The 15553-nt window shown below is 45.2% G+C and overlaps 1 protein-coding gene across 1 annotated transcript in view; it reads left to right on the top strand.

The window, feature by feature from the left end:
* Nucleotides 1-15553, top strand: part of LOC130131911 (uncharacterized) — a 114339-nt gene that overhangs the window by 80382 nt on the left and 18404 nt on the right. Inside the window, exons 3-4 of the mRNA XM_056301643.1 lie at nucleotides 10606-10656; nucleotides 12049-12348. Coding sequence (XP_056157618.1) covers nucleotides 10606-10656; nucleotides 12049-12348 — 351 coding nt within the window. The remainder of the gene's footprint in view (nucleotides 1-10605; nucleotides 10657-12048; nucleotides 12349-15553) is intronic.

A 15553-nucleotide genomic window follows, 5' to 3' on the forward strand; every position in this document is an offset into this window, starting at 1 on the left:
GGGGGTATGTTTTCTCCATTTGTGAGTATTGAAAGCGCCACTAGGATTTGTTTGGTATGAGCAACCAGCCAATATACAACTGACCGAGTCATGATTTTCAAATGTTTCCCAATGTGTCGAAATAGTTTCAGTAGAAAGAAGATTGTTGTTGCAAATGTGGCACTTGAATGGTGAAAAGCTATCGTTTTGTGAGGATTGTTGAGCAGGATGGGATTTGCTTAGGTGGGTCAGTAGAGTAGGAAGTACAGCAAAGTATACAGAGGAAGAGGTTGGCAAAGAAGAAGTGGGATAGTCAGAGAGATGAAGAAAGTAGACAGGAGTACAAGGAGATGCAGCGTAAAGTGAAGAGAGAGGTGGCAAAGGAAAAGGCGTATGGTAACTCGTATGCGAGGTTAGACACTAAGGAAGGAGAAAAAGACTTGTACCGATTGGCTAGACAGAGGGACCGAGCTGGGAAGGATGTGCAGCAGGTTAGAGCGATCAAGGATAGAGCTGGAAATGTGCTGACAAGCGAGGAGAGTGTGCTGAGGAGGTGGAAGGAGTACTTTGAGGGGCTGATGAATGAAGAACATGATAGAGAGAGAAGGTTGGATGATGAGGGGATAGTGAATCAGGAAGTGCTTTGGATTAGCAAGGAAGAAGTGAGGGCAGCTATGAAGAGGATGAAGAGTGGAACTGGGGGGAATAGCGTGATCCTCCCACGTGCTACGTCCCCCTGGCGAAACTCCTCACTGTCAGGTGAAAAGAAGCGGATGGTGACTCCACATGTATCGGAGGAGGCACGTGGCATTCTGCAGCCCTCCCGAATCGGCAGAGAAGGTGGGGAAAGAGTGGGGATGGGTACAGTTCGGGAGAAAAGGGGGGGGTTCAAAAATGAAAAAGAGAAAAGAATGGGCAGACAAATACACTCACCGGCCACTTTATTAGGCACACCTGTCCAACTGCTCGTTAACGCAAATTTCTAATCAGCCAATCACATGGCAGCAACTCAATGCATTTAGGCATGTAGACATGGTCAAGATGATCTGCTGCAGTTCAAACCAAGCATCAGAATGGGGAAGAAAGGTGATTTAAGTGACTTTGAACGTGGCATGGTTGTTGGTGCCAGACGGGCTGGTCTGAGTATTTCAGAAACTGCTGATCTGCTGGGATTTTCACGCACAACCATCTCTAGGGTTTACAGAGAATGGTCCGAAAAAGAGAAAATATCCAGTGAGCGGCAGTTCTGTGGGCGAAAATGCCTTGTTGACGCCAGAGGTCAGAGGAGAATGGCCAGACTGGTTCGAGCTGATAGAAAGGCAACAGTAACTCAAATAACCACTCATTACAACCGAGGTATGCAGAAGAGCATCTCTGAACGCACAACACGTCGAACCTTGAGGCAGATGGGCTACAGCAGCAGCAGAAGTCCACACCGGGTGCCACTCCTGTCAGCTAAGAACAGGAAACTGAGGCTACAATTCGCACAGGCTCACGAAAATTGGACAATAGAAGATTGGAAAAACGTTGCCTGGTCTGATGAGTCTCGATTTCTGCTGCGACATTTGGATGGTAGGGTCAGAATTTGGCGTCAACAACATGAAAGCATGGATCCATCCTGCCTTGTATCAACGGTTCAGGCTGGTGGTGGTGGTGTAATGGTGTGGGGGATATTTTCTTGGCACACTTTGGGCCCCTTAGTACCAATTGAGCATCGTGTCAACGCCACAGCCTACCTGAGTATTGTTGCTGACCATGTCCATCCCTTTATGACCACAGTGTTCCCATCTTCTGATGGCTACTTCCAGCAGGATAACGCACCATGTCATAAAGCTCGAATCATCTCAGACTGGTTTCTTGAACATGACAATGAGTTCACTGTACTCAAATGGCCTCCACAGTCACCAGATCTCAATCCAATAGAGCACCTTTGGGATGTGGTGGACCGGGAGATTCGCATCATGGATGTGCAGCCGACAAATCTGCAGCAACTGCGTGATGCTATCATGTCAATATGGACCAAACTCTCTGAGGAATGTTTCCAGTACCTTGTTGAATCTATGCCACGAAGGATTAAGGCAGTTCTGAAGGCAAAAGGGGGTCCAACCCGGTACTAGCAAGGTGTACCTAATAAAGTGGCCAGTGAGTGTACATTTTGCAGTTCACCTTTATTGATAGCCTACATTTAGCAAAAAAATAAATAATAATAATTGAAAAATACATCGATATTCGGGCCCAGCCTTAGAAGTTGTTTATCTGTATGAATATCCATACAATACTACTGAGTAATTCATAAACTTGTGTTTTACTTGTCTAAACTACAGTAGCATCCCCCCAAACCCCATCCCCCATCCCACAGGTCAGACAACCACCACCACAAGTAAATGGTCAACCCGTGGAAAACACTGAAATGCCATAATGACCAAAAATAACATGAAGTGCACAGATCCGTATCTTTTTTAGGTTTTAAGTTTTATTTTTAGCTTTTTTATGCAGGGAATGTGGACCAAGCATGCAACATATTTACAATGATGCCCTGCTGGAGGGCTGTTGGGTATCACTTGTGGTCACCCTAACAGTAACTGCTGAAGAAGGAGTGTTTGTATTTCTTTCTTTCTCTCTTGTATTTATTTTGTATTTATTTCTCCCAGCCATGGCTGGGAGGAATAAATGCATAAGTTATGTTCATATGTATATGAGGTTTAACTTATTTATAAGTATGAAGGTGCAATATCAATTCTGCATATTAAGTGAAACATAAGCAATAAGCTACAAAGTCAAAACAGGCAAAACATGATGGAGTCTCGGAACAGAAACTGAATAAAGTGTGCATACGTTGTGGTTGTGGGAGCAAGGCATAAGGCAACTTCCTCACTGGTTAATGTTTATGTAACAGACAGGAAACAATCTTCACCACACCAGGTGCTTCCGCTCCATGTCAACAAATTGGAACTTCACGTTGAAACAAAGGCAGCAACCAAGGGTTCTAACTCCGAGACTGAAAATGCTGCAACACCAGAAAATATTACAAATATCTGTCTCAACCAAGTTTATTGTGATTTTAATTATCCAATCACATTGTTGCAACAGGCAAGCTAGTGGGTTGTTTATGTTATGTCACTTTTTGCAATTGTTCTTTTCACTATATAAGGTATGTTAAATCACCATGTTAATATATTATGGCATACCTGATCGTATCCACTTAAACTGTAATGCCCTGACTACAGGAGTGTGATATAGCCTGGACACCAATATGAGCCCTGAGTAGATAGTTGGTTTATTGTCCTTGAAAGTAAATTGTTTTTCAAGTCAGGTGCATCAAACAGGATACACATAAGAAAGACAATATACTGTAAGACAACAATGATTTTAGAGACAGGTATCAATGACAATGATTCAATACTTTTCCCCTATAGTTGCTGTCCATGCAAACTGTTAATGCTAACGCTAACTAGTGCTACTCTAGTTGCTGTCCATGCAAACTGTTAATGCTAACGCTGACTAGTGCTACTCTAGTTGCTGTCCATGCTAACTGTTAATGCTAACTCTAACTAATGCTACTCTAGCTGTCCATGCTAACTGTTAATGCTAACTCTAACTAGCGCTACTCTGGTTGCTGTCCATGCTAACTGTTAATGGTAACTCTAACTAGTGCTTTCACCATCATGACGTTTTAGCTGACGACTGATTGTCGTTCAGATAACTGTCTTTTATCCATTTTATGCAATGATTATGGTATAACCCTAATAACAATGTAATAATACACATACACCTTACGAGGAACAACCATTTATTGACATCAAACACTGGGACATATAAATATATGACATTTTTCTTTGCCTTTTAGGCTTTGTAATCACTTTTGTAGACAAAGCCCATTACTGAACTAGACAAAGAAATTACATATTACTTCCTCCAAGTTATTGAGCTCTCCTTTTTTATTTGGCTTAAAACCAAAATGTGTCCACAGGGGTGCAGTTGTTTTTGGCTTTGTTACTACAGCTTGACCTAAATACGTTCATTTCAGTAGCTGGCGTAGTTTGAGATCGTTTGATAATGTTTCACCCCATACTCTGCTGCAATATTTGTTTTAAATAACTTTGTGGTGGAGTAGCTATAGTCATTCTCATCTACAAGTTTCAGTTTAACTGGCTATAGTGACTGGCTTTTGCAAAACAAGACTTTTTTGGGGGGTTAAGGAAATGTATTAATTAAAGCCTCTGCAGTGTGCTCTGACTTGGTGAGTTGAACTATTTCAGTTCTTTGCACAAGCGTAGTGATCATTAGCAGTTCATCTCCATGTAACATGATCGGTTGTGTTGCCTTATTGGAAAGCATCCCTATGATTTCTTTTCTCGCTAATTGCCTTTGTGCCAAATCTAAAATCTACCTAATTGAAAACTGGAATACCTGACACTACAGCTGAATCAAATTAACCACCGGGCAGAATAGAAAACTAGCAGTACTGGAGATCGCTGAAGAATGGATTGAAAACTACTAGTATAGAGAGTCCTGTCAAAACTATCAGTCAGCTTAGCAAGCAGTGAGTTTGCACAACCAGTGTATTGTACATGAGTGTGAGGGCAGTGACTGAGTAAACATACAAAACCATTAGATAAACCTTTAAAATGTAACTTCAGGTAATAATAAACAGACTGCAAATCCAAAATATTAGCACAGCTTAGTGTGCTACAGGCATCCAAGCATTTTACTAAATTTCTCCATCTTGAAAAGATTGGTATTCAAGGAGAGGTATTCACAGTTTATTTATCAAATATTGGTCCTGCCTGCTCTGCCCAGCCCCTGCCTTCAGTCGTTGGTCTGTTTCCAGGGAACACCGCTTGGCTTTCTGCTTCCCGGTTTGGTCAAGGTCCCCTCCCCTATGAGCTCTTGCCGTGGACCCAATGTTTCCTGTCTGCTCCTCACTCTGCCAGCCTCTCATCTTGCCTGGCATTAAAAGACTTGTTTTACTGAAACCCTGCCTTGAGTCTGTCTGTGTTGGCATATTGGGTTCAGTCTTGCAGCCCCAGTTAACGGTACGATCTGGTCAGTATGGACGCAGCCACCACAGACGGGCCCCAGCAAGCGCTCGCCAATCAGGACATACTACTCGGGTAGCATGACAAGACCCTGAGACCTGTTATGGACCAAATCAGTGCCATTGTGCAGTCCCTCATTGACCTCCAAAGCAATGTGGCTGCCCTGAACTTCCCTGTAGTGTCCAGTTCCACACCCCTGTCTCGCAAACCATCTATCCCTGCTCCTGAGCGATATGATGGTGATCTCAGGGGTTTGCCAAGCCTTTCTGTTGCAGTGTTCTCTAGTTTTGGAACAACAACCTCATACGTATGTATGCCAGTGAGAGAGAGCAAAAATCACTTACGTGATTGGGTTGCTCCGAGGTCCCAAGTTTGCCTGGGCAACCGCGGTGTGGGAGAGGCAAACCACTGTCTGCGCCATGTATGCCAGCTTCACTCTGGAGATGAGGAAGGTTTTTGATCATCCAGTTCGAGGTAAGGATGCAACAAGGCAGCTCATGTCTCTCCGGCAGGGTAACTGTAGTGTGGCCGAAATTGAATTCCGGGCTCTCGTCGTGGAGAGAAGCTGGATCCATGAGTCTCTCCAGGAGACGTTTCAACATGGGCTTAAAGAAAACATCAAGGATGAGTCATGTCCCGGGAGGAGCCTAGTGGGCTCAATGAACTCATTGCTTTAGCCATCCGAATCGATAACCGCCTTCAGGAGCACCAAAGGGAGAAGGCAAAAGCAGTCTGCTTTTGTCTCCTCCATGCCTATTTCATCTGTATTGATTGCTTCAGTTCCCCAGACTCCACCCAACCAGGAACCCATGCGGCTGGGCCGGACTCGCCTTTCCACAGAGCAATGTCAGTGGTCATTCAACCTGAGGAGTTGTCTATACTGCTTGTCTATACTGTTGTCTATAGCCGCTGGCCGGTGCACCCAGCAAGAGTCAGCTCGGCAGTTGTGGGAGAGATACTGCTGAGCTGAACCACTTACTCCTCCCTCTCTCGCCATCAACTGGATGCCACTTTGGTGTGGCGGGGCCAGCATTGTCCTCTGTCTGTTCTTCTTGACTCCAGTGCTGATGCGAGTTTCTTTAGGCCAGCAAGTGGCCAGGCAGTTCACTCTGGACACCACTCCCATCGACCCGCCTCTGGAGGCCAACTCTCTAAATGGCCTTGCCCACGTCACGGAGAAGACCATTCCTGTCCTCCTCCATCTCTCCGGCTACCACCAGGAAAAGATCAATTTTCACATCATTGACAGCCCCCATTTTCCTGTAGTTCTTGGGCACCCGTGCTTGAAACTCCCCAGCCCAAACTTCAACTGGATCATGGGTAGGGTTAATGCATGGAGTTAATTTTGCCACCGTAACTTTTTGCACTCAGCCTCTGCTCCAACTCTCCCCAGTTTGCAGTATCTTCCTGAGCCACTAGACCTCTCCACAGTTCCCTCAGTATATCATGATCTATCCTCAATTTTTAGCTAACACCAGGCTCTGTCTTTACCTCCCTGCCGGCCCTATAACTGTGCCATAGACTTGCAACCTGGAGTGCCTCTGCTCAGCAGCTGGCTTTACAACCTCTCCTGGCCGGAACAAGAGGCCATGGAAACATACATTTGTGACTCCCTGGCTGGAGAGATTATATGCCCCTCTTCTTCTCCAGTGGATGCAGGGTTTTTCTTTGTAAGTAAGAAAGATGGCCCACTTAGACCATGCATTGACTTTCACAGCCTTAATCAGATTACCGTTAAGAACAAATATCCGTTGCCACTAATCAGCTCTGGTTTTTTCTCCCTCCACGGTGCCGTGGTGTTTTCTTTCTAAGTTGGATCTCCGCAATGCCTACTACCTTGTGTGCATGCGAGAGGGGGATGAATGAAAAATGGTATTTAACACACTTCTCCGACACTTTAAGTACCTAATTATGCCATTCGGCCCGATGAATGCACCTGCTGTGTTCCAAGTCCTGATAAAGTCGGAGGGTAAAGTTGCAGTGCCATCGGTGCAGGCCAACCTACAAGGCTGCTGGCGCATCTGGAATCAGGCCCGCGCTGCCCTGCTCCATGTCTCCACCCAGTCCCAGGTTAACTGTCACCGCACCCCAGCTCCTGCATATGTCCCTGATCAAGAGGTGTGGCTTTCCACCAAGGACCTGCTGCTGAAGGTGGAATCCAAGAAGCTCTCTCACCACTTCGTTGGTCCTTTCCCAGTGGACAAGGTTATTAACCCAGTGGCAGTACGGCTCAAACTCCCAGCCTTCCTTCAGGTGCACCCCATGTTCCATGTCTCCCATCTGAAGCCCGTCTTCTCCAGTCCCTTGTTCCCCCCAGCAGTGGCCCCTCCATGCATGGGATGGCAGCCTAGTATATCCCATCCGGTGGCTTCTGGACGTACTCAATTGGGGCCACCCTGTAGTACCTGGTGGATTGGGAGGGATATGGTCCTGAGGAATGCTGCTGGGTCCCTCAAAATCACATCCTGGACCTTCCGCTCATCCAAGCTTTCCATGAGCTCCATCCTGACAACCCCGTGGGGGGGGTGACAAGCCTGTGGGGGGGTGGGGTGCGGCCCTCCCAGGATCACCCTCTTTGACCCAGTCTCCCTAATTGTCTCCCTTATCTTGGCTACTCCCCCTGCCCTAGTTTCGCTGTCTCCTGTTTGTGTGTGTATGTGTCTTCAGGATTGGAGGCAGGTGTGTGGCAAGCAGAGCAGAGGTACACCACCTGCATGTCATCTACAGCAATCAACCCTACCCCTTATGTACCCAGCCTTGCCACATCCACCTTGTCAGACCGTAGTGCCTGCGCAGTTCAGCCTACACTTCTGGCCTTTATGTTGCGACATTACCTGTTTCCTCATCTAGACCTGGCTCCCCATGTTTCCCACAGTCCTGCCTGCTCTGCCCAGCCCCTGTCTCCGGTCGTTAGTCTGTCTGTGTCGGCATATTGGGTTCAGCCTTGCAGCCCCGGTTAACATGAATTGATTTTGTTTTTCTGGAATCTCTAAAAGTGCTGTTGTTGTTGGCTTTGGGCAAGAAATTCAACTTTTAAATGGAAAATAGATTGTCTTGACTAAAACTTATCAATGTCATGTGACGAGTGTGAAAGGTCACATGACCAGACCAGCTTACTACCTGCTTGGTAGAGGCTAGTTCCCATCGATGCAGAGAACGGTCAACTGAGCATGCGCAAGTACTCGTTGCCTCCGTTGTTTGGGTAGGTTAAGGTTAGGGCTAGGGCGGGGTTAGGGTTAAAGTTAACTAATCAGACGCAGAGTAGGGGTGGGTCTTCCTAGAATCCTAGCGCCTGGATGCTACGCGGGGTGTGTGGAGGCATGGTAGAGGCATTTCGCGCATGCTCAGTTGACCGTTCTCTACTCCATTTCCGTTCTCTGCATCGATGGGAACTAGCCTCTACCCTTCCTGCTTGCGCCTCAGGAAGAAGATGTCTTCCTCAGACTTCTACAAAAGGAAGTAAGTGAAACACCTTAATTAACAGATAGAACTATAATATTTGGTACATATATTCTTTAAAGGCTGTACTACTGAAATATATTGAGAATTGTACTCCTGCATATATATTTTGGTCGTAAGAGGTGTAAATTTGTTAATGGTCCCAATTGTGACCGCAGCCCAGTATCACGCCAAAACATGTAATTCACCCGCCGGTCCAACGTGTGAGTGTCACGGTTTGCCTCGCTCAGGCGTGAAAAGTACACGCGTATATGACGGTGCAATGCCAGCAGGGGGCGATGATTAGCACAATGCCAGCAACTCCCCACGGAGGAAAAGAAGCATGCAGCATTTTCCAAAATCCCTCCCCATCAGGTATACCTGGCTGCTATATTTTTTTAATATGTTTTCTGTTGCTTATGAGTGTTGTCATGTTAATTACATTTCATTTGGCGGTAGAGAGTCGACCCCTAACCCTAATCATCGCCCCCTGCTGGCACTGCACCTTCAGACACGCGTGTACTTTTCACGCCTGAGCGAGGCAAACCGTGACCCTGAGACGTTGGACCGGCGGGTGTATCTCATCTGGAGGATGAGACAGATGTCCATGAGAACTAATTGGTGTTCCCCACCTCCCACTCCTGCAGTCAATCCATCTGATAGATGACTCAAAGGCCAACAGCGACCCTTCCTACAAAGTACAGCCTATCTTCAGTGCACTCAATGAGTCTTATAAAACGATGCCATAGTCAAAATGGTTATCTGTTGACGAAATTATGATACTTATTGTGGCAGGCATGTTGCAAGCAATTCATCAGGGGCAAAACAATCCGGTTTGGATATAAATTGTGGAGCCTAGCACCCTTTGCTGCATGGCATCCCCTCTCTTTCTACTATCACTATCCAATGAAAGCAGAAAATTCCAAAAAAAAAATCCTGACAGACTCGTTGGACTATAATGACATAAATTCAGTGTTCAATACGAAGCCCCGTCATCTCCTGCTGTAATCATCAGAAGTAAGCTAATTTACAATTTCAGACTGTAGTAGCCTATTTCAATGTTAATGTTTATTCGGGTTTTGGGTTACTGTTTATTGCTCCAAAGGGGTGTGGTTAGCGCGGTCGCCTCACAGCAAGAAGGTCCTGGGTTCGAGCCCCGGGGTAGTCCAACCTTGGGGGTCGCCCGAGGTCATCCACTGTGTGGCGTTTGCATGTTCTTCCCGTGTCTGCGTGGGTTTCCTCCAGATGTTCCGGTTTCCTCCCACAGTCCAAAGACATGTAGGTCAGGTGAATTGGCCGTACTACATTGTCCCTAGGTATGAATGTGGGTGTATCGGCCCTGTGTGATGGCCTGGTGGCCTGTCCAAGGTGTCTCCCTGCTTGCCGCCCAATGACTGCTGAGACAGGCTCCAGTATCCCCGCGACCCTGAGAGCAGGATAAGCGGTATGGATAATGGATGACACCTTTTATTTTACTGTTACAGTGTTGGATTGTACGTGGTGTCTAGTTTCCATGTCCCGGCTTCTGTTGGTCATAAATCAATGAGCCACCCTCACATGAGCTTGCCAACGGCAGTTTTTGTGTTATTGTAAGTTGAAACGTGTTACGTGAACAACAGTAATAGTTATGAAGTAAATTCTAACCATGTCTCATTCTTCTGTGTTGCATATGTTGCTGTTATGATTTTAAATGTGTAAATAGGTCTAACTGAACAGTTTGTATGAATTCTGACTACACTGTTTTCCACCGGTCACTATTGTGACCGAGTATAAAACCTAATATTTCAGCAACTTAACCAACAAATAATCAAAAAGGGCATCAAGTTTGTGTGTTGGGGAGGTCAAAGGAGTAAAATACATGTACTCAAATTGCAAAGAAACATTTGGGAATAAACCGGTTAATTTCCTCAAAGCTTCATATTTTGTACAATAAGCCATTAGCACATCCAGTGTGGGTTTTTCTAGTTCTGTGTTTTTTCTGTATTTTGTTAAACATCAGTTTGTGACGTGTCTAAATAGACCCAATCAGAGACACAGAAGTAAACGAGAACACATTCCTGAAATGGCCAAGTGCCACGGATAACGTAGAGTCGAGTCTTTTGTGGGCACTGGTTTTTGTACAGAGTTACTGTGACGTTACAGCACTGTGACACTTATTTTGACTACTGGGGAAAAGGCACGGTGGTCACGGTCTCATCAGGTAAGAGAAACTCTTATTTCTGATAACACACACACATCTTCATTTCTTCAACATAACACATTTTAGGGTAGAAGCAAGTTTGGAATTTGTGGTGTTTTTCTGTTGGGATTAAGTAGAGATGAAATGAAACGACTGCACCTATATAATCTGGCGGTCACATGTTGCTACTGTAAAACAGTAGTTTTACTGCTCATTTACAATCTCATTTATCAGCAGTTGCAAAATGTTCTGTGCTGTTATAGTTGCCGGTCCACGGCACTACCGATGTGGATACTAGGTAGTGATAATGCCGGTAACGGTAGTTCTGGTTGGCCGTGTGAAATGAATTGTGTAATGATGATAGCTGGGTGTTAACTACTCACTAGTAACCGTTTCATCAGGTAAGACTTTTAACATCATGCACAGTTTGAAACCCACACTGATTATTTGCTCAGGATTTAGATTTCTCTACTTTGTGTTTGAGCGGCCAGAGGCAGTTTGGTTGTGTTGAGTTGGCAAATGTCAGGTCCAGATTTCTGCCGTTGCAACGTAATGTGTTTAAAATGTTAATTAAGTGTAAAGATACGCAGCACAGTGCTGTCATTATTATCACTATTATCGTTATAGAATAGCTTACTTAGGAAAGTACGAACTAGCAAGCGTTTTTCTTTTTTTTCTCAATTAAGTTTTTAAAAAGATATGAACAGAACAGTAAAATATACAAACAGATAGAAATAATAATGAAAAATAACAGTAAATAGTTGTCTGGAAATATTTCAATATTCAAACAAATATTTTAATTAGATATTAATTTAGTCAGTGTCATTTCTCATATAAATGTTCAATTTTTCACAGTTCTTTTTAAATATATTCTAGCAAGCGTTTTGCAGTGATAAATATTCCGCTTTTATATCTAATTGCTGGTAAAATCAAAGCAAAAGGTATTTTCTGTGTATTTGCTACCAGACAGCCTTCACCAAAGCCGAGCTTATCCAGGGGAAACTTCAGTTTAAAAAGCAGAATGCAGTGTTTCAGCCGTGTAAAATGTGGAAATTAAAATGGGTTGTGTGATGTGCAGTATAAGCTACAGCAATGCCTAAGCCAATATTTGACAGTGTCACAGATTCCTCTCTGGTTTTCCAAAGCCTGAGTTAACCAACACTTTTTATGTAGTTTGAGGAATGTTCAGGGGACTTTGTTGAGTACATAAATGGTAAAAAATATTACTTTCAATATACTGCTTACTGGTGTGAAACTAACACGACCTTTGTTATCACAGGGAGGTTGTTGTGCCCCTGTTCTAGTCGAGCAACACTAGAATGTGTGTGACTTCCTGCAGGAGGACTTGTCAGTAAGAGAGACATGTAATGTGTGTATTGCTGTTGTAAGGACGGTTTGTCTCTCCTCTGTCAGCCACACCAAAGGCCCCTACTGTGTTTCCTCTGGAGCAATGTGGCCCCGAGACCGGAGACACCGTGACTCTCGGCTGCCTCGCCACCGACTTTACACCCGCCTCACTGGGCTTCAGATGCACCAACGCCGAGGGAGTTGCCCTGACTGATGTACTTCAGTACCCCGCTGTTGAGAAAAACAGGGCTTACTTTGGAGTCAGTCGGGTCCGCGTGCAGCGAGACTACTGGGACGCCAGGAAAGTTGTCAACTGTGTTGTTGAGCATTCAGCAGGACAAAAACAATGCCGCCTTCAGAAGAAAGGTGAGTTACTTGTAGATGATAAAAAACTCAAACACTTTTTTAATCCAACATGTGAGTTGGTTTAAATTACATTTATTAGATCAGTACTTCGCATATAATGAAGAAATTTCTGTTAAGTATTTTTTACAATTATCTTTTCCTTACAGAAATGTTTAATTGTCTTCTATGTTTCTAAACAGAAATGATTTCTAATGCAAAAGTGTATGTGCAGAAAAAATTCATAGATATATTGGATTTGACAAAATATAAGAAAAAAATGTAACAAACAGAATATCTTATGTCATCCAGTTGTTTTTTTAAGTGACCAAAGTAAAAACAAGGTTCAGTATTGAAATCAATAACTGATTTAGGTGTCTTAGAAATATCTGCAAAGTTACAAAGCTATGTTGTTGTAAGAAAGATTGGAACAGGAACAAAGGAAACACAAAGAACCTCATGATAATTGTAATTCCATGTTATTCAAGTTGTACTGCGTCAGTGGCAGGTTGCAGCAAGTTGTACTGCGTCAGTGGCAGGTTGCAGCAAGTTGTACTGCGTCAGTGACAGGTTGCAGCAAGTTGTACTGCGTCAGTGACAGGTTGCAGCAAGTTGTACTGCGTCAGTGGCAGCTTGCGGCAAGTTGTACTGCGTCAGTGGCAGCTTGCGGCAAGTTGTACTGCGTCAGTGGCAGCTTGCGGCAAGTTGTACTGTGTAGTGGCAGCTTGCGGCAAGTTGTACTGTGTAGTGGCAGGTTGCGGCAAGTTGTACTGTGTAGTGGCAGGTTGCGGCAAGTTGTACTGCGTCAGTGGCAGCTTGCGGCAAGTTGTACTGCGTCAGTGGCAGGTTGCGGCAAGTTGTACTGTGTAGTGGCAGGTTGCGGCAAGTTGTACTGCGTCAGTGGCAGCTTGCGGCAAGTTGTACTGCGTCAGTGGCAGCTTGCGGCAAGTTTTACTGCGTCAGTGGCAGCTTGCGGCAAGTTTTACTGCGTCAGTGGCAGCTTGCGGCAAGTTTTATTGCGTCAGTGGCAGCTTGCGGCAAGTTGTACTGCGTCAGTGGCAGCTTGCGGCAAGTTTTACTGCGTCAGTGGCAGCTTGCGGCAAGTTTTATTGCGTCAGTGGCAGCTTGCGGCAAGTTGTACTGCGTCAGTGGCAGCTTGCGGCAAGTTTTACTGCGTCAGTGGCAGCTTGCGGCAAGTTGTACTGCGTCAGTGGCAGCTTGCGGCAAGTTGTACTGCGTCAGTGGCAGTTTGCGGCAAGTTGTACTGTGTCAGTGGCAGTTTGCGGCAAGTTTTACTGTGTCAGTGGCAGTTTGCGGCAAGTTGTACTGTGTCAGTGGCAGTTTGCGGCAAGTTGTACTGTGTCAGTGGCAGTTTGCGGCAAGTTGTACTGCGTCAGTGGCAGTTTGCGGCACGTTGTACTGCGTCAGTGGCAGGTTGCGGCACGTTGTACTGCGTCAGTGGCAGCTTGCGGCACGTTGTACTGCGTCAGTGGCAGTTTGCGGCAAGTTGTACTGCGTCAGTGGCAGTTTGCGGCAAGTTGTACTGCGACAGTGGCAGGTTGCGGCAAGTTGTACTGCGTCAGTGGCGGGGTTGCGGCAAGTTGTACTACGTCAGTGGCGGGGTTGCGGCGAGTTGTACTGTGTCAGTGGCAGGTTGCGGCAAGTTTTACTACATCGGTAGCCGGGTGCGGCAAGTTGTACTGCGACAGTGACAGGTTGCGGCAAGTTGTACTGCGACAGTGGCAGGTTGCGGCATGTTGTACTGCGACAGTGGCAGGTTGCGGCAAGCTGTACTGTATCAGTAGCAAGTTGTACTGTATCAGTAGCAAGTTGTACTGCGACAGTGGCAGGTTGCAGCAAGTTGTACTGTATCAGTAGCAAGTTGTACTGCGACAGTGACAAGTTGCAGCAAGTTGTACTACGACAGTGGCAGGTTGTGGCAAGCTGAACATTGCTGGAAAGGAAAGGCTTAAGCTTGCCCATGCAAACCGAGATACTGGCTCGTATTTTTTCCTCTCTTTCCATCCTAACGTAGGCCATCTGCACTTAACATATGCACCGTGTAGTAATATGTCTGCTTCCTTCCATCTACTTGCATAATCCTTTGGTTTTCTTATTGTTGTCTTCCTGCACTTTGTTTCACCAACAATCACAGTTCAAAATCCTGTTTAGTACAGCTGCCATGGCATGGAAATCTTCTTACCGCAGTATTAGAGGAGAGTAATATTGCAGGTTTAATAATATTACAAGTCGTGGGGGGGTCAGTGCAGCCGTTCCAGACTCGCGTTTACACCAACACGTACAACGAATGTACAACACATACATCAACAAGTGTCAAAATCCCTCTTTAAGAAATGTTAATAGGCAGAAGATAGCTATCGAATGTCAACAACAAGCGGGCTTAAGCTAAATACTTATTTACCCGCTCATTTATATTCTGTTCACATGGGGCTTTTAATTTTTGGGGAGGCCCAGTAATTTCTTATAATTGCAGAGATCATTTGTGATTTGGAGTTGTGTTATGTGTGTTACCTGCCCCCTGCTTGACCCCATTCAAAAGGGGATTATCAGGCTAACTGATGGACTTTCTGGTCATAATTCGACAAGCGTGTTCATGGCACGCGCAACTCAAATACACCACAAAATGCTGAATATTTAACAGGTCTACCACAAGAAGTCAGTCAGTTGGTATCAAACTTGCAAATCGTAAAAACAAATTAGTACGTCAGTTGCATCGCATTGCCTAAAAAGTAAAGCCATGTTTACTGGGGGAGTGTGTGATTTAAGTCAAGAAAGTATTTGGAGCCGCTTGGCAAGCCAGTTCTCCAGAAGGCTAAAGTAGTCCAGTTGAAATGCACCACACAATAATGTAAAAGCATGTGGTACAGTTAGTTGTTAGGCTGAATTTGACTTGTTACTTGTTTTTTTTTCCTCCTCACAGATGTGCATTTAGTTGTGGTTTCTATTTGGTTTGTCTGTTGTAGTTTCAGAGGAAGTTGAGCCTCTTAGTGTTAACTGAATGAGGGACACTGAGAGGACAAAGAGAGCAGATTGTGCACAATGTTGGGCAGTGAAGCTCTCAGAGAATATGGGAAAGGCTGCTAGGATGGTGATGAGGTTGTTGTTGCAGGCCGACTGTTTAGTCAAGGGCAGGTTTTCAGCTGTGTGGGACTCTGTCAGTGTTAGCTTGTATGTACAGTCAATGGATATGCAGAAGCATGTACTGAAG

Source organism: Lampris incognitus, assembly GCF_029633865.1.
Source record: "Lampris incognitus isolate fLamInc1 chromosome 5 unlocalized genomic scaffold, fLamInc1.hap2 SUPER_5_unloc_1, whole genome shotgun sequence".
Lineage (NCBI taxonomy): Eukaryota > Metazoa > Chordata > Actinopteri > Lampriformes > Lampridae > Lampris > Lampris incognitus.